This window comes from Syngnathus typhle, unplaced genomic scaffold, assembly GCF_033458585.1.
Source record: "Syngnathus typhle isolate RoL2023-S1 ecotype Sweden unplaced genomic scaffold, RoL_Styp_1.0 HiC_scaffold_117, whole genome shotgun sequence".
Lineage (NCBI taxonomy): Eukaryota > Metazoa > Chordata > Actinopteri > Syngnathiformes > Syngnathidae > Syngnathus > Syngnathus typhle.
In genome coordinates this window covers 195,583-214,283 of record NW_026872023.1, presented here as the reverse complement: position 1 = coordinate 214,283, position 18,701 = coordinate 195,583, and the positions used below count along the sequence as shown (strand labels likewise).

Here is an 18,701-nt window from a genome sequence, read left to right as displayed (position 1 = left end):
CATTTGTACCTTTTTTGTAACATTTGTAACATTTCATTTTTAACGTTTATCATTTGTACCTTTTTGTAACATGTATTTGTAACATTTTCCCATTTATTTCACAATAATTTATTTTCCCTTTTCATTCTTCCCGCTTATCATTTTTAACGCTTAACGTTTGTAAATTAACATCTGCCTTCGCCTTCACACGCAATTTCTTCCGAAATTGCAATTCTAGTGTACTTTATTATTAAACAACTTATTCCTCCCACTTTTTTGACATCTAACTACTCCCACATGCTTCAACCGATTCACCTCGTTCAAACTTTCACACGTTCCAAAAATTCATGGCACGCTTGCCAGTATTTTTCGCGTTCATAACATTTACCGTTTTTAAGTAATTAGCAAATTTGTGCCTTTTATTTCCCCATTCATTCTTAATGGCAATGTCAACCCGAGCCAGTTTCCTGTAGTGGGTTCGATTCCCACATTGGGCGTCATTAATTATTTTACTCTTTATTCTTCCCGCTTATCATTTTCAACGCTTATCATTTGTAACTAACATTCGCATTCAACATTCATTACATTAAGCAATTTCCACCACTTTGATTACGTATTCGCATTAAACAAACACATTCATTACATTAACCAAATTCAACCAGTATGTAGACAGGGACACAATTAGCTCGTGGGAAACACAAGTGATTCCAGTACACGAGCATCTTTCCCGAGTGGTATCAAAACCCGCGTCAGTTCGATTCCCACATTGGGCGTCATTATTTATTTTACTCTTTATCCTTCCCCTTATCATTTTCAACGCTTATCATTTGTACCTTTTTTGTAACATTTGTAACATTTCATTTTTAACGCTTATCATTTGTACCTTTTTGTAACATGTATTTGTAACATTTTCCCATTTATTTCACAATAATTTATTTTCCCTTTCTATTCTTCCCGCTCATCATTTTTAACGCTTAACGTTTGTAAATCAACATCTGCCTTCGCCTTCACACGCAATTTCTTCCGAAATTGCAATTCTAGTTATTATTAAACAACTTATTCCTCCCACTTTTTTGCCATCTAACTAGTCCCACATGCTTCAACCGATTCACCTCGTTCAAACTTTCACACGTTCCAAAAATTCATGTCACGCTTGCCGCCTTTTTTCCCGTTCATAACATTTACCGTTTTTAAGTAATTAGCAAATTTGTGCCTTTTATTTCCCCATTCATTCTTAATGGCAATGTCAACCCGAGCCAGTTTCCTGTAGTGGGTTCGATTCCCACATTGGGCGTCATTAATTATTTTACTCTTTATTCTTCCCGCTTATCATTTTCAACGCTTATCATTTGTAACTAACATTCGCATTCAACATTCATTACATTAAGCAATTTCCACCACTTTGATTACGTATTCGCATTCAACAAACACATTCATTACATTAACCAAATTCAACCAGTATGTAGACAGGGACACAATTAGCTCGTGGGAAACACAAGTGATTCCAGTACACGAGTATCTTTCCCGAGTGGTATCAAAACCCGCGTCAGTTCGATTCCCACATTGGGCCTCATTATTTATTTTACTCTTTATCCTTCCCCTTATCATTTTCAACGCTTATCATTTGTACCTTTTTTGTAACATTTGTAACATTTCATTTTTAACGCTTATCATTTGTACCTTTTTGTAACATGTATTTGTAACATTTTCCCATTTATTTCACAATTATTTCTTTCCCTTTTCATTCTTCCCGCTCATCATTTTTAACGCTTAACGTTTCTAAATTAACATCTGCCTTCGCCTTCACACGCAATTTCTTCCGAAATTGCAATTCTAGTTATTAAACAACTTATTCCTCCCACTTTTTTGACATCTAACTACTCCCACATGCTTCAACCGATTCACCTCGTTCAACCTTTCACACGTTCCAAAAATTCATGGCACGCTTGCCAGTATTTTTCGCGTTCATAACATTTACCGTTTTTAAGTAATTAGCAAATTTGTGCCTTTTATTTCCCCATTCATTCTTAATGGCAATGTCAACCCGAGCCAGTTTCCTGTAGTGGGTTCGATTCCCACATTGGGCGTCATTAATTATTTTACTCTTTATTCTTCCCGCTTATCATTTTCAACGCTTATCATTTGTAACTAACATTCGCATTCAACATTCATTACATTAAGCAATTTCCACCACTTTGATTACGTATTCGCATTCAACAAACACATTCATTACATTAACCAATTGCAACCACGACATAGTAAGGGACTCAATTAGCTCGTGGGAAACACAAGTGATTCCAGTACATGAGCATCATTCCCGAGTGGTATCAAAACCCGCGGCAGTTCGATTCCCACATTGGGCGTCATTATTTATTTTACTCTTTATCCTTCCCGGTTATCATTTTCAACGGTTATCATTTGTAACTTTTGTCATTCGCATCCAACATTCATTACATTAAGCAATTTCCACCACTTTGATTACGCATTCGCATTCAACAAACACATTCATTACATTAACCAAATTCAACCAGCAAGAAGGAAGGATCCTCATTAGCTCAGTCGGAAACACAATGGAAATGTCAACCCGAGCCAGTTTCCTGTAGTGGGTTCGATTCCCACATTGGGAGTCATAAATTATTTTACTCTTTATTCTTCCCCCTTATCATTTTCAACGCTTATCATTTGTACCTTTTTTGTAACATTTGTAACGTTTCATTTTTAACGCTTATCATTTGTACCTTTTTGTAACATGTATTTGTAACATCTTCCCATTTATTTCACAATTATCTATTTTCCCTTTGTATTCTTCCCGCTCATCATTTTTAACGCTTAACGTTTGTAACTTAACATCTGCCTTCGCCTTCACACGCAATTTCTTCCGAAATTGCAATTCTAGTTATTGTGTGAAGGCGAAGGCCTTCACACATATGTTATTCTACACCATTCTCTATTATTAGTGTGAAGGTGAAGACCTTCACACTATTGTTATTCCTGTCCTTTATTATTATTCTACTTATTCTGCCCACTTTTTTGGTGCTTAACTACTTCCACATACTTCAACCGATTCACTCCATTCCACTTTTCACTTATTCCAAATATTCATGGCAAGTGTGCTCACATTTTTCTCATTCCAAAAATTTTCCGTTTTCGCATAATTCATAAATTTATGGCGATTTTTGCCCCATTCATTCTTAATGGCAGATTCAACATTTCACATTTACGTTGTTCCAGTTTGAAATTCACCTCATTCAACACATTCAAATCACATTGGGGACATTCCCAAACTTGCCAAATTCAACATTTTCACGTTTTCATCTTTTATTTTGAAATTCACACCCAATTCCTTTTTCCCTTTTCCTTTCTCATTTCTACATTTTTCAACCGATTCAACCCATTCCAACTTTCCACTGTTCATCTTTTCTCTACCTATTCCACAACTTCCCACTTACCAAAAACTTCACATCTTTTATTTTGAAATTCAACCAAAATTCCCTAAAATTTCCTTTTTCTACTCTAATTTCTACATTTTTCAACCGATTCAACCCATTCCAACTTTCAACTGTTCATCATTTTTCTACCTATTCCACAACTTCCCACTTACCAAAAACTTCACATCTTTTATTTTGAAATTCACGCCCAATTCCTTTTTCCCTTCTAATTTCTACATTTTTCAACCGATTCAACCCATTCCAACTTTCAACTGTTCATCTTTTCTCTACCTATTCCACAACTTCCCACTTACCAAAAACTTCACATCTTTTATTTTGAAATTCACGCCCAATTCCTTTTTCCCTTCTAATTTCTACATTTTTCAACCGATTCAACCCATTCCAACTTTCAACTGTTCATCTTTTCTCTACCTATTCAACAACTTCCCACTTACCAAAAACTTCACTTCTTTTATTTTGAAATTCACACTCAATTCCTTTTTCCCTTCTCATTTCTACATTTTTCAACCGATTCAACCCATTCCAACTTTCAACTGTTCATCATTTTTCTACCTATTCCACAACTTCCCACTTACCAAAAACTTCACATCTTTTATTTTGAAATTCACGCCCAATTCCTTTTTCCCTTCTAATTTCTACATTTTTCAACCGATTCAACCCATTCCAACTTTCAACTGTTCATCTTTTCTCTACCTATTCAACAACTTCCCACTTACCAAAAACTTCACATCTTTTATTTTGAAATTCACACCCATTTCCTTTTTCCCTTCTCATTTCCACATTTTTCAACCGATTCAACTCGTTTCAACATCATTCTGCAGCATTCCTTCAATATTTATTCAACTTCTTCACCTTCACACGCAATTCCTTCAGGAATTTTATTATTCTACTTATTCTGCCCACTTTTTTGGTGCTTAACTACTTCCACATACTTCAACCGATTCACTCCATTCCACTTTTCACTTATTCCAAATATTCATGGCATGGGTGCTCATATTTTTCTCGTTCCAAAAATTTTCCGTTTTCGCAAAATTCACAAATTTACGGCGATTTTTGCCCCATTCATTCTTAATGGCAGATTCAACATTTCACATTTACGTTGTTCCAGTTTGAAATTCACCTCATTCAACACATTCAAATCACATTGGGGACATTCCCAAACTTGCCAAATTCAACATTTTCACGTTTTCATCTTTTATTTTGAAATTCACACCCAATTCCTTTTTCCCTTTTCCTTTCTCATTTCTACATTTTTCAACCGATTCAACCCATTCCAACTTTCCACTGTTCATCTTTTCTCTACCTATTCCACAACTTCCCACTTACCAAAAACTTCACATCTTTTATTTTGAAATTCAACCAAAATTCTCTAAAATTTCCTTTTTCTACTCTAATTTCTACATTTTTCAACCGATTCAACCCATTCCAACTTTCAACTGTTCATCATTTTTCTACCTATTCCACAAATTCCCAAAAACTTCACATCTTTTATTTTGAAATTCACCCAATTCCCTTTTCCCTTCTCAATTCTACATTTTTCAACCGATTCAACCCATTCCACCTTTCAACTGTTCATCATTTTTCTACCTATTCCTCAACTTCCCAAAAACTTCACGTCTTTTATTTTGAAATTCACACAATTCCCTTTTCCCTTCTCAATTCTACATTTTTCAACCGATTCAACCCATTCCAACTTTCAACTGTTCATCATTTTTCTACCTATTCCTCAACTTCCCAAAAACTTCACGTCTTTTATTTTGAAATTCACACCCAATTCCTTTTTCCCTTCTCATTTCTACATTTTTCAACCGATTCAACCCATTCCAACTTTCAACTGTTCATCATTTTTCTACCTATTCCACAACTTCCCAAAAACTTCACATCTTTTATTTTGAAATTCACACCCAATTCCTTTTTCCCTTCTCATTTCTACATTTTTCCACCGATTCAACCCATTCCAACTTTCAACTGTTCATCATTTTTTTTACCTATTCCACAATTTCCCAAAAACTTCACATCTTTTATTTTGAAATTCACACCCAATTCCTTTTTCCCTTCTCATTTCTACATTTTTCAACCCATTCAACCCATTCCAACTTTATTCACTTTGTTCACCTTATGCTTACCATATTCACCCCCTTCACCACCACTTCCACTATGCTTTCGCAATTCAGCCCGTGACCCCCACTTCCAGTTTAGCGGCCATCTCGGATTGACCCTGAAGTGACCTAATGAACCCACAATGAACCGAAAGTGCCCGCGGGCAAACTGCGTCCCGTGGTGCAGTTTTTATTGGCCCGCAGCAAATTCTGAAAACATAATTGCATATGGCCCGCACAAGAAGCTTGCACTTCTCGGTTTCACCACTAGATGGAGCCCGCCACCTAAATGAAATCAAGGAAAGAAAATCTTTTACCACGAGTCTCCACAAATGGCTGCCACTCCCCCCCCCCCCCCCCCCCCCGGAAGAGAAGCGAACACGCTGCGTTTGACGTCTCGCGTGAGTTATATCCGCTTATCGCGATTGTTGCAGCCCGCGCACATTCGTCAGTCACAGACGGCGGTTATCTAAACAGACTGTTGCTGTGATTGTGTGCGTGTTTGCCAAAAAGTAAGTATAGACTTTTAAGTGTTACATTGTTTACTGTTGTGCTGATGTCTGATCCCAGATTGTTTCGTGTGTGCGCCGTTTGGTTGGTAGCTTCGGCAATGCTTCACATAAGAAGTCGTTTATTTGCCTTATAATCTCAGTGAAGCATCGCCGCTAGCTAGCTAGCTAGCTAGCATTAGCGAAACGTCCTCTAGCAACTACCCGGGTTGAAGCTTGACTCCGGAGTTCAATGGGCGTAAATAGGCGTTCAACATAAGAGGCGGTTGCTGTGTTGAATCAAATATTTTATGTCAAACTTTGCTTCTTTAAATAATCGCAATTATATGTATGTACAAGTGTCTTTATTTCATCGGGACTTTTGCGGTGGCGCACGGCGACCCGATATGACGTCATATTGTAGTTTTTTCCCTTCGCGTTTACTTCTAGCCAACAAATCGGCGACTAAATATGACGTCACATTGTAGTTTGGACCCTCGCGTTTAGTTGGATGCAACAAATATATCGAACACAATGCTTTTCACTATTCTTAGGCATACTGTAATAGAAATAACTTTTTATGTTTAGTAGACAAACAACGCATCTTGACAACCTGTTGTTTCAGTGTCCTATGTTGCAAAATCAATGTACATTGTGCCGTTAAATTGTTGCGTAGGGCAGTGACGTCACCACGCCTAGTCTCGCGTGACTTATATCGTCTTATCGCGATTGTTGCGTCCCGCGCGCAGTGGTCAGTCACAGACGGCGGCTATCGACAGAGACTGTTGCTGTGATTGTGTGCGTGTTTCCCAAAAAGTAAGTATAGACATTTAAGTGTTACATTGTTTACGGTTGTGCTGTTAGTGCGCCGTTTGGTTGGTAGCTTCGGCGGTGCTTCACATAGGAAGTAGTTTATTTGGGCTTTTTCTCAATGAAGCATCGCCGCTAGCTAGATAGCATTAGCAACTGCCTTGGTTGCAGCTCGGCTCCTGAGTTCAATAGGCGTAAAGAGGTTCAACATCAGAGGCGGTTGCTGTGTCAAATTTAATATTTTATAGCAAACTTTGATTCATTCAATAATCGCAATAATATGTATATAAATAACTTTATTTCATCGGGACTTTTACGGTGGCGCACGGCGACCGGATATGACGTCACATTGTAGTCCCCCCTCGCGTTTACTTGTTGGCCACACATCGGCGACCAAATATGACGAGATATTGTAGTTCTTTTCCCCTCGCGTTTATTTAGATGCCACAAATATGTTTTTAAATCATGAAGGGATTAAAAGTGATCATATGGCATCATGCTGACATTTGAGGCTGTCATGACATTAAATATCATGTCTACATTTACATATAAAGTACACATGTAAATCTAAGTCTCTTTTCTCATGCCAGATGACTCAATTACTTGTACCTGATCTCGTACAAAATAACCATCCAGGAGCAAATGATTAGTTTCTCAATTGTGCGTTTTTTGTACTGTTGAAGTTTGGAAGAAAGTCAAATAACATTAATTACAAAATATGATGATGAATTATCATTAGTACTACAGTTGTGCATTGTCACTACTGTATCATTAAAAGCTGTTTTTGACTAGTTAGGAAATATTGACTTTCAATCTCGCCACCGTATTTCTCTCAGTATTTGTAATCGTAAAAGACATTCAAAGCATTGTGGAAATGTCACTTAATTATTTGTTTCCCACTTTGTTATTTCTTTCCCTGCAGTACATAACTCGACTTCCAAGGTGAGGCATGATTCAGTCAGTCAATTCTATGTTATCATCATTACAAAGTGATTGTATTTCAAGTTCCTGTGATGATAGCTTTGGAATCGTGATTAAATTTGGCTACTGTTTATGTATTTTAGTCAACGGTTTCTTTAATTTTGATTACTATGCTTATGTATTATTTTAATAAATAACTTCATCAATTATAATGTAATTTTGCTTTCAGTTCGTTGTCAATCGAAAGTATGACTAATTACATTGTAGCTTATTGATATATGTTGGTTTTTTTCCTGCAGAGCTCTGTGACCTGCGGTTCTGGCACGCTCCGTGGACCTGTATTTCTGAGACGCTCCGTGGCCTGTAGTTCTGTGACGCTCCAGGGACCCTGTGGCTGACCCCCTATACCCTCTCTTGTGGCTGCTCTATCTTTTGTCTTCTGTCTTCCTTCTATCTCACATCCATCATAACTTGCTATGCCGAGGAAAGGAAGGCGATCCCAGGCTGTAAAGTTGAGCTGGGAGCGACGTTTAAATCGTCGATGCTCCCCGCCGCCAGTTACATGCAGTGATCCAACCTTACCTACCCGGCATAATGACGTCACAAGTGCAGATTCTGCACGTTTTGAAACTCCTGACACATGTGCCAATACTGCACTTTTTGAACCTACTGCACTTTTTGAACCTGAACATGGCCTTGAGCCACACTTTGAAACTGACCGCGGTCATGCTCCACGCTCTCAAACTTACGCACGTGGTCATGATCCGCCTTTTGAAACTGACGCACGTGGCCATGATCCACTTTGTCAAACTCCTGCACGTGCCCTTGATGCACAATTTGAGACTGATTCCTGTGACACTGGGCCTGACATTCCCGCTGCAGCCACGGCTTCTGTGCAACCTCATTTGGTAACGTATGTGTTGGCATCTCACAGCCAAGCTCATCCGAGATATGGAGAATTCAGAAACAGTCAATGTGTGGCTAACTCTGTTACATTTCTGGCTTTCTTGCAGGAGTTAAATCACCTGACCAGCTCTGACCTTGATGCTGTTCTTAATGTTGGCAATGAACTGTATACATGTACTGTTGCTGCACTGAAAGCCCAAGGATGCTTCTTGGACAGATTTCTGACGGCTGATGAACTTCCAGGGGTTGTGCGTGGTTTTTCTAAGCACCATGTCTTAATAAAGAGTCAGTCAATGGGTGGTTTGTTCACCTCTTTCTACGGAGATGAGCTGTTCCTGAACCTTCGTGACAGACTCCGGTGCATGACCTCAGGGGTCAATTGTGCGCTTCTGATTATGCGGTTAACGTGCATTGCTGTTTTCCGAGACCACCAAGGCAGGTATGGTTTTTTTGATCCCCACTCTAGAGGACGAGATGGCGTCCATGATGACAACGGCACAGCGATCATGATGCTCTTCACATGTGTGTCCGACCTGATCGATAAGTTGACGGAGGTTTATACAAGCTTGAGGTGCTCTGGCGATGAGCCATATGAGCTTGTACCGATCTGCTTCGAACGTGTTGAAGTTCCCGTAAGTAACCATGAGATGGCGCCATGTACACAGATTCCTCCCGTGATTAGCATCGATGACGCTGCCGCAAGCAGACCTGTTGCTGAGATTGTCTCATGTGTTGAGACGAGCGAGACCACAACGTGTTCAGGTGAACGTCACTACCACAAAATTGGCGATAAAGACAGTGAAGTGGTTTTCCCAACAGGTAAACTGCTCCCAAATCTGTCAAAAATGACGAAAGCTCGTAGGAGAAAGTTCCTACGACAAATAACAGCACAGGAAAAGTTAAAAGAAAAATTTGAAGCGAGATGTAAAAAACAGAAACTGAAGAGAATGATGAAGAACTCTAAACAGAAGGAACAATACAGTCAAAATGCAGAGGTGAGACAAAGGAAATTGGGTTATATTAGGACACGTTATCAACAGGACAAGGTTTTTTGTGCCAAACAAAAGTCCTATTTTACACAACGTTGTCAGACAGATCCTGAGTTTAACAGGAAAAACCGTTCCCGTTTCTCACATCGTTATATGACAGATGAGTGTTTTACGATGAGACGACGCGCTTACATCACAGAACGTTACCGTGACGATGTTGGGTTTAAGAACAGACAGCGTTCTTACATCACAGAACGTTACCGTGATGATGTTGAGTTTCGAAACAGGCAGCGCTATTACATTACACGCCGTTATTCAAACAACCCTGAATTCCGATTAAAACATCAGGAAATCATGAGGCGCATAATGAAAAAAAAATCTGATTCACTGAGGACCAAAACAATGCGCAGAGTAAGTACGCTTTTGAAAAAATACAAAGTCATAAACCGACTATGTAGGGAGCGAAATGACTGTGTGCTTATGAAAGCTGTTGAGCTATTCAAAGCCCAAATTAAGAATGGCCCCACATTTGTCTGCACTGTTTGCCACAGAGCATTGTTTCCCAACCAAGTACGCGCTTGTCAACGTAGATTTTATAAGAAAAACAGACATGTTGTTGCAAGTTGTCTCACGGGACAATTTGTCCATATCTGTGATGATGAATGTCACGCCTCGTGCAGCGTACCAGCTGAAAGAAAACTGGAGTGGATATGTCACACTTGCTTTAGTCACCTCAAAGATGGTAAAATGCCTGCACTTGCTGTTGCGAACAATCTCACACTCTCTGATATTCCAAAGGAACTGTGTGGATTGAACATACTGGAGAGACACCTCATTTCCAAATGCATATCATTTGCCAAAATTGTACCTCTTCCCAAAGGTCAACAACGAGCCATTCGTGGAAATGTGGTGTGCGTGCCATCTGAAGTACAAGAGACGGTCAATGTCTTGCCCAGACTAAGAAGTAAGTCACAGATGTTGAGAGTGAAACTGAAGAGACGGCTTTGCTACAAAGGCCATCAGTTTTTTCAAACCGTCACTTGGTCCAAGCTAATGAGCGCTCTGATGAAACTGCAACAAGTCCATCCACAGTACAGAGACATAACTATTCGCGACGATGCGGACCTTTGCGACCCAACCCTCACTGACGATGAGAGCAGCTCCGATGAAGCGCAAATGAGCGACAGTGAGTACAATGAGGAAGCTCTGGAGGAGATATATCGATTTGAGAGTGATGCTCTGTGTGGGATGAACAGTGACTCACAACATGACAACAGCGGTAACAAACAGCAACAAGAAAATTCGGAAGACGGTGATCAACCAAATGGTGGAGTGATACTTGAATCATGTCTCCAACCCAATGATGTGTCGGAGGAAATTATGAGTTTTACAGAGGGCATTTATTGTGTTGCTCCTGCAGAAAGAAACAACCCAGTAAGCTTTTTCAAGACTCCCAAGCTTGAGGCCATGGCTTTTCCAGTGCAGTTTCCCACTGGTCAAAACACCCTCGATGAAGAGAGAGCAATAAAACTCACACCAAGCAAATATTTCAAAACCCGTCTGTGTTGTGTGGACGAACGCTTTGCTCGAGATACCAACTACTTGTTCTTTGCCCAATTTGTGACTGAAATTTACCAGGCAACGTCGAGCATGACAATACAGCTGCGCAAAGGTAAGCCTTTTACCAGGGATGGTCGAAGGATAAACAATGCCATGCTTCAGGACAAACGTGAAGTTGAGAAACTGGTGCGCAGCAAAGATGCTGTCCGATTCATGACACCGCTGAGAGGTACGCCGGCCTATTGGGAGAGAACCACCAAAGATCTTTTTGCTATGATCCGACAGCTGGGCACACCCACGTTCTTTTGCACATTTTCTGCTGCCGAAATGCGTTGGGAAGAGGTCATCACCGCCATCAAAGCGCAACAGGGTGAAGTCGTGAATTTCGCCCAACTTGACTGGGCTACCAAGTGTGAGATCCTACGCAGCAATCCTGTGACGACGATGCGCATGTTCGACAAGCGTGTGGAAGCTCTGTTCAGAGATTTGATCCTCTCTCCGGCGCAACCGATTGGTGAGGTCGTCGACTACTTTTACCGACTGGAGTTTCAACACAGAGGAAGTCCTCACATTCATTGCCTCATTTGGGTTCGAGGTGCCCCTGTATTTGAGGAAGCCACAGATGAAGCCATCTGTCATTTTGTGTCTCGCTACATCTCGGCTGAGCTGCCGGACCCGCAGAAGGAACCGGAATTATACAAAAAGGTCACAGAGGTTCAGATGCACAGCAAAAGTCACTCCAAATCGTGCGTCAAACACCAAGGTGCAAATTGCCGCTTTGGATTCCCCAAACAACCGTGCCATGAAACAATGATTGTCAGACCTGCGCCCGTCGACGACGACAATCGAGATCAACGCAATGACGATCGCTTGGCGTCGAATGCCAAGCTTGTTCCCGTGCTAAATCTGCTGAATGAGCCTGAAACGGCATGCCTGACTTTGCCTCAGCTACTGGCTAAATGTAAGCTCACCGGTGACGAGTACATGAACTGTTTGCGCATGACGGCCTCGTCGAGTTCTGTCGTGCTTAAGCGAGAACCGAAAGACTGCTGGGTCAACAACTACAACCGCCATTTGCTTCTTGCCTGGGATGGAAACCTGGACATCCAATACATCCTGAATGCCTACTCTTGCATCGCATACATCTGCAGCTACATCAGCAAGGCTGAACACGGTCTGAGCCAATACCTGAAATCGGTCATTGAAAACTCCCGCTGCGCAAATGTCAACGAGAGCGATGAAATGAAGCAAATTATGCAAGCGTACTCCAAGAAAAGAGAAGTGAGTGCTCAGGAATGCGTCGCACGTGCGTGCGGCTTGCATATGAAACAGTCCTCCCGCATGGTGGTATTTGTACAAACGAGTGACAATGCGCTGAAAATGAGTTATCCTCTCTCGCTCCTTGAGGGCAAAACGCAGGAATCTCATGAAGTGTGGATGACTGGCCTGCCGGAAAAATACAAATCCAGACCTCAAACAGAGGAATTCGAAGTCATGTGCTTGGCTGATTTTGCATCAATGTGCAGAATTGTTTATGGCAAACAAGCCAAAGGTAAGAATGTTTTGCCTCTGCTGAACGACATGGGCTTTGTCCAGAAAAGAACAGAAAAACATGCCGTCATCAAATACTGCAAATACTCTGAACAAAAGAATCCGGAGGAATATTACTGCTGCTTGCTCAAGCTGTACCTGCCTCATCGTGCTGATTGCCAATTAAAATCTGAACGCTGTCCTTCCTATCAGTTGTTTCATGATAACGCCTGTGTACAGTTACCGTATAACGACTCTGTGGAGCGCGTGTGCCAAATTGTCAGAAGGAACCGAGAAAGGTATGAGAAATACAGTCGAGACATTGACAACGCCATCCAAGAGGTGGAGGAGAGTGGGCTCGTCATAAACGAATGGTGCCACCTGGCTCCCGAGAGTGAGTTGCAAAGACTCGAATGCGTTGAGGAAATGAACGCGAGAGATGAACCGAACGACAACGTGGAGGAAAATGTCCCGGACTATAACGTCAGGTCCAAAACAACGCAAATGTCCATCGTGACAGAGCCTGCTGCCATCGATCCCGCGGTGTTACGCGACATGTATCGTAACCTGAACCAAAAGCAAGCGTCCGTCTTCTACAAGGTCAGAGATTGGTGCATAAAACGTGTGTGTAGCTCAAAGCCCATTGAGCAGTTCTTCTACCACATCAACGGTGGCGCCGGGACCGGCAAATCTCATCTCATCAAGTGTATCCACGCTGACGCTACCAAAATACTGCAGAGACTACCACGACTGGCTGAGGAGGCCGACATTTCCAAGCAAACGGTTGTTCTCGCAGCTTTCACTGGCACGGCGGCGTTCAACATTTCCGGGGCAACGTTGCATTGTCTACTCAAACTGCCGAGAAGTCTCAAACCCCCGTACCACGGGCTGGGCAATAAACTGGACGAAGTCCGAGCCGAGCTGTCCATCGCCGAAATACTCATCATCGATGAGATTTCCATGGTGTCGAAAGACCTCTTCGCCTACGTGAATGCCAGGTTGAAACAAATCAAAGGAATTAATTTACCTTTCGGTGGCATGTCTGTTCTTGCTGTTGGAGATTTCTTTCAGCTCCCTCCCGTGAGACAGTCCAAACCTCTGTGCGTGTACGATCCTACGCGGCTGGACCACTGGCGTGACGACTTCAAAAAGATCACGCTCACCGCCATCATGAGGCAGAAAGACGATGTCGCCTTTGCCGAACTGCTGAACCGACTCCGCGTCAAAGAAAAGTCAGATGAACTGTCGGAAATGGACAGAGCTCTCCTTGCCACGAGGTACACTTCCCCAGAAATGTGTCCAAAGCATATTCTGCATGTTTTTGCCACCAATAAACAGGTGGATGGCCATAACTCTGCGATGCTGGAACTGCTTCATAAGGACATTGTGCAGATTGACGCGGATGACTACAAGAAAGACAAAGGAACTGGCAGAATGGCAAGGCAAGCTTCCCCTGTGCAAGGCGCTAAGAATGAGCTCCCGGACTCCATCAAAGTTGCCCTGGGTGCTCGTGTTATGATCACACGGAACGTTGATGTTCAATCAGGTCTGTGCAACGGGATGTTTGCAAAAGTTGTCAAATTGGTGAACTATCCAAATGAAGCCCGTGTCCAGAAACTTGGGTTGGAACTCGATCATGTGAGTAACAATGCGCGTGCTGCTAACCCCGTGTACATTGACAGACTGGAGGAGAAGCTGAACAAGGCTGGAGTGACGCGCCGACAGTTTCCCATCAAGCTTGCTTTTGCCTGCACGATCCACAAGGTACAAGGCATGACAACGTCACAGGCTGCAGTTTCGCTGAAAGGTGTTTTCGAACACGGCATGGGGTACGTAGCTCTGAGTAGAGTGACTTCGCTCAGTGGTCTGCATATTCTGCATATGGATGAGAGAAGGCTTCATGCAAATCCACAAATCACTGCTGCTCTTGCTGAGATGGCAGAGGATTCTTTGGAGAGCGTCATGCCCCTCCTTCACGTGATGCCGTCGGTAGATCGGGCAAATCACCTGGTTGTCGTCCATCATAACACCGAAGGGCTGTCTTGTCACGTGCAAGATATCGTGTCTCATCACGAACTGCTTTTCGCTGATGTTTTGTGCTTCACAGAGACACACCTCCAAGGATCAGTGGCCGATGGACGTGCTTGCTTGGAAGGCTACACGATGTTTTGCAGGAACCGAAGTGATTCTTACACAAACTGTCCTGACTTGGCGACAAAACGTGGTGGCGGCGTAGGTATTTGTGTCAAAAGTCACATCGCGGCCCAGGAAAAGAAATACGTTCAGGGTGTGACCGACATTGAATTTGTTGTGGTGAAACTTGAAGATCCCCTCAATGTGTTGATTGCTGCCGTTTACAGGCCTCCAGGCAACAGTCTGCGCACTTTTCTGCCAAGCTTGGGAAATCTCTTGCGGTACCTTGAAGTAATGGAGCATCATCAGATCTTGGTATGTGGAGATTTTAATGAAGATATGCTATCTGCCTCATTCAAGCCCATTCTTGATTTGTTCCGCTCGAAAGGCTACACGCAACTCATAGCCACTGCTACCACTGACAAAAACACATTGCTTGACCTCATTTTTGTCTCTCGACCTCAGTGTGCCCTTCATTCAGGTGTCCTGCAAACGTACTACAGCTATCACAATCCTGTTTTCTGTGTTTTGACCAGTGAAAGGTAAGTCACAGCTAAATCATGCGGTTCAGCATTTTCTAAAACAACAAGGATGGAAATCGAAACGTGAATGGTGTCGTAAGTGTATAATAATAGTGGTGGGATGCGGTGGGTGATTTGTTGACTTGAGGAGAGATGGGATCCGGAGTGGAAGTGCTCATTACTTGACCTCTTTTTCTTTCTCTCGGCCTCTGTGCTCTTTATTCAGGTTTCGTGCGAACATACAACAGCTATCACAATCCTGTTTTCTGTGTTTTTACCAGTGAAAGGTAAGTCAAATCTAAATCATGTTTTTCACTAGTTGGAACAACGAGGACAGACGTCGAATGGCGTAAGTGTAAACGTAATGTTGCCATTAGCCTCACAATTTCCACATAGAAAATAACTACCAACCCATGTGGATAGCGATAGCTGGAAAAGCAGCTTTATACTGATCACATAAATTGGTGGCAAACATAATGAAATCCACCCCTATTTTGGACACTGAGGTTTCTGCGTGATGCTAGCAATAAACCTGTTGCCTGCCTGGCATTACAAATGGAGAAAACATCGAATTGGAAAATAGTTATCGATGGCAAAGGTTTGCTTCACACGAGAAGCATGCTTCAGAGTGAGTGAAGGGGAGACGGAGAGGAGTGGCCTTTTTAACTTGGATTCACTTTTATCATTTTTAAATGATCCCAGGCAAATCATAGAAGAGTGATAAATGGAAACAAACCGTGAGTAAAGCCTTACATGAAACTGTGATTAAAAAGTATCATGAGTAAAGGTGCTCATACATGTAAAGACAAGGACAGTTGATGTAGCTGAACTCATGTCTGTGGTGGTAAGTTGAGGATGGGCCTGTATGTTGAGATGGAATGGGGGTTGGTGTGGACTCAAATTCAGTTAAGGGAAGGCCAAGCCTTTTGAAAAGCCTTCCCTTAACTCGATGTAACTTTTTAAAATTTTAAACTTTTTAGACTTTTTAATTAGCTTTCAAATAGTCTTCCCTTAACTCAAGTTGATTTAACTTTTTAACTTGTAACATTTTTAACTTTTTAAACTTTTAACTTAAAATGTTTCACTTTCTACATTTTTAACTCTTGTAACATTTTTTACTTTTTAAAGTTTTAACTTGAAATGTTTCACTTTCTAAATTTTTAACTTTTGAAACTTTTACATTTTTTAAACTATCTTAGACGAGTTAAGGGGAGACTTTTTAACGTTTTACATGTTTTTATTTCTGATTTTACAATCACATTTTAAAGATGAGTTCTAGAAAGGCCTTTCAAACTTTTTTTATTTTTAATTGTTTTTCACATTACTTCATTTTTTTATGTATTAAATTTTTTTTACGTCATAATCGTGAGGCGAGAACAGAAAACAGACGAGGTAAGTTTCTCATCATTAGACATGTTTTATCTTTCTTTCAAAAGACACTAAATGGTGCTATTTCACTCTTCTGTATTTTAACAGTTTATCTTATGTGGCGAAAGCAGCTCATCCACAGTCCACTCACCAAAGACATCCTCTCTTCGGCCATGTACCAGCCAAATGCCGCCTTAAGTCCAGGAAAAGTTTTCTGAAAACTGTCCCACCCCTCAGAACGCCGAACACAGGCAGTGAAAGAGTCACTCGGTGGGAAGAAAGACTTGACAATCTTCCACCAGAAACTACAATGGAGCTTAAAGCAAGCGAGGCAATGACCCCAGGAGCAGACACCAACTATGTATGCAACGTGGAAATGCCTAAATAGACTAAGATCTGGTGTTGGACGTGCAAAAGTCACTCTCGCCAAATGGGGACATCTGGAGGATCGGAACAGCGAGTGTGACTGTGGCACTGAACCACAGACCATGCAACACCTCCTCATGTGCCCCTGCTGGAACATCCCTGCACAGCATCGAATTTAGCAGAGTTTAACGGGAGCTCGGCCACTCTGGGAATCAACCTTGATCAGAACCTACCTAACAGACCAAACAGAACTACTTTACAGGCTTTCTTGTCGTCACAGAGGGCAACAGTTTCAAGAACACCTGTACAAGGGAGGCCTGCATCATGGAACACAAACTCCCAAACACACGACTTCTCCTGCTTCTTCTGTGAGTAGCCAAGAAGGTAATTTGTCAGGAAGCGCTCTTTAATTTTACCGCTTCTCCTCAACATGAATTGATTAACATATTATGTTGCAGCACAGCGAGAGCCACGCATTTCAAGAAGACTTGTACAAGGGAGGCCTGCATCATGGAACACAAACTCCCAAACACACATGACTTCTCCTGATTCTTCTGTGAGTAGGCAAAGAGGAAATTTGTCAGGAACCACTTTTTAATTTTACCGCTTCTCCTCAACATGAATTGATTATGATATTATGTTGTAGCACAGCGAGAGCCACGCATTTCAAGAAGACTTGTACAAGGGAGGCCTGCATCATGGAACACAAACTCCCAAACACACATGACTTCTCCTGCTTCATCTGTGAGTAGCCAACAAGGAAAATTGTCAGGAAGCACTCTTTAATTTTACCCCTTCTCCTCAACACCTCTTTCATGTTCCTCTAGTATGTTCCTGGGTCTTGCCTGTGGTTCTACATGCATCCAGTCATGCAGACAGAGAACACCTTAGCCTTTAACTGTCGGAAGCTGTCCCTCTGCGAGGCCTCATAGTATAGTCTGTTTTCTGTTCTCATTCATTCATTTATTTATTCATTTATTCATTTATTTATTTATTTATTTATCGGCCTTTCTATATTTCTTTGCCTTAAATTTTGTTTATTAAGTTTTGTGTTTCCAATATGTGCATGTTCATTTCATCACATACAAGTCCAGTCCAATGTATACCTTCTTGTTTGTCATTTTGTATGTTCAGTATTTATTGAGTCAGTTAAACATTTTATCTATTTTTTTTATTATTTATAAGATTTCACGCATTATATATTCCATTCTGCCCAAAACAACTAATATCATACTGTATTTTGGTTCCAAAAAGCACCATGCAACTGTTTTTTTTCCTTCTTGTTTAGAAGGAAAAGTGTAAAGTGTATGTTGACAACTTATGTTGTGATTTGTCGTATAAAATAACCTGTTTTGAATGACATTATTCATAATTGACATTTATTTAATTCTTTCTTTAATAGAAAATAGGTCTTTTCTGTGTTGATATGAAACTGTAATTAAATACTTATTTTTGATTTTAACTCTGCATGTTCATTCATTACTTTCACACTACTCACTAAATATTTTAATGTGATGTTATCATTATTCATCAGCCAATGCATGCATCAGGGGGGAAGTGGGTTGTTTTTGGGGAAATGAGA

At 41.3% G+C, this 18,701-nt stretch overlaps 1 protein-coding gene and 1 long non-coding RNA gene across 3 annotated transcripts; both read left to right on the top strand.

Annotated features, from left to right (window-relative positions):
* The first annotated feature begins 13,038 nt into the window (after nt 1-13,038).
* Nucleotides 13,039-14,517, top strand: LOC133148572 (uncharacterized). The gene is made up of 3 exons (XM_061271613.1): nt 13,039-14,008; nt 14,070-14,173; nt 14,414-14,517. Exons 1-3 carry the CDS (start codon nt 13,158-13,160, stop codon nt 14,428-14,430), a joined length of 972 nt encoding a protein of 323 aa, XP_061127597.1. The 5' UTR covers nt 13,039-13,157; the 3' UTR covers nt 14,431-14,517.
* Nucleotides 14,518-16,566: 2,049 nt separating this feature from the next.
* On the top strand, nt 16,567-18,475 carry LOC133148575 (uncharacterized). Of its 2 annotated transcripts, none has more exons than XR_009712677.1 (4): nt 16,567-17,487; nt 17,578-17,675; nt 17,766-17,863; nt 17,947-18,475. It is a non-coding gene; the product is annotated as an uncharacterized LOC133148575 (long non-coding RNA). The 2 variants fall into 2 exon arrangements; XR_009712676.1 differs by having other exon boundaries at nt 16,567-17,503.
* Nucleotides 18,476-18,701: the final 226 nt, after the last annotated feature.

Coding starts and splice junctions, on each gene's coding strand:
- LOC133148572 (XM_061271613.1), top strand. CDS start 13,158: ATGAACGCGAGAGATGAACCGAACGACAACGTGGAGGAAAATGTCCCG. Junction 14,009..14,069: donor AGAGCTCTCCTTGCCACGAG/GTACACTTCCCC, acceptor ACCAATAAACAG/GTGGATGGCCATAACTCTGC.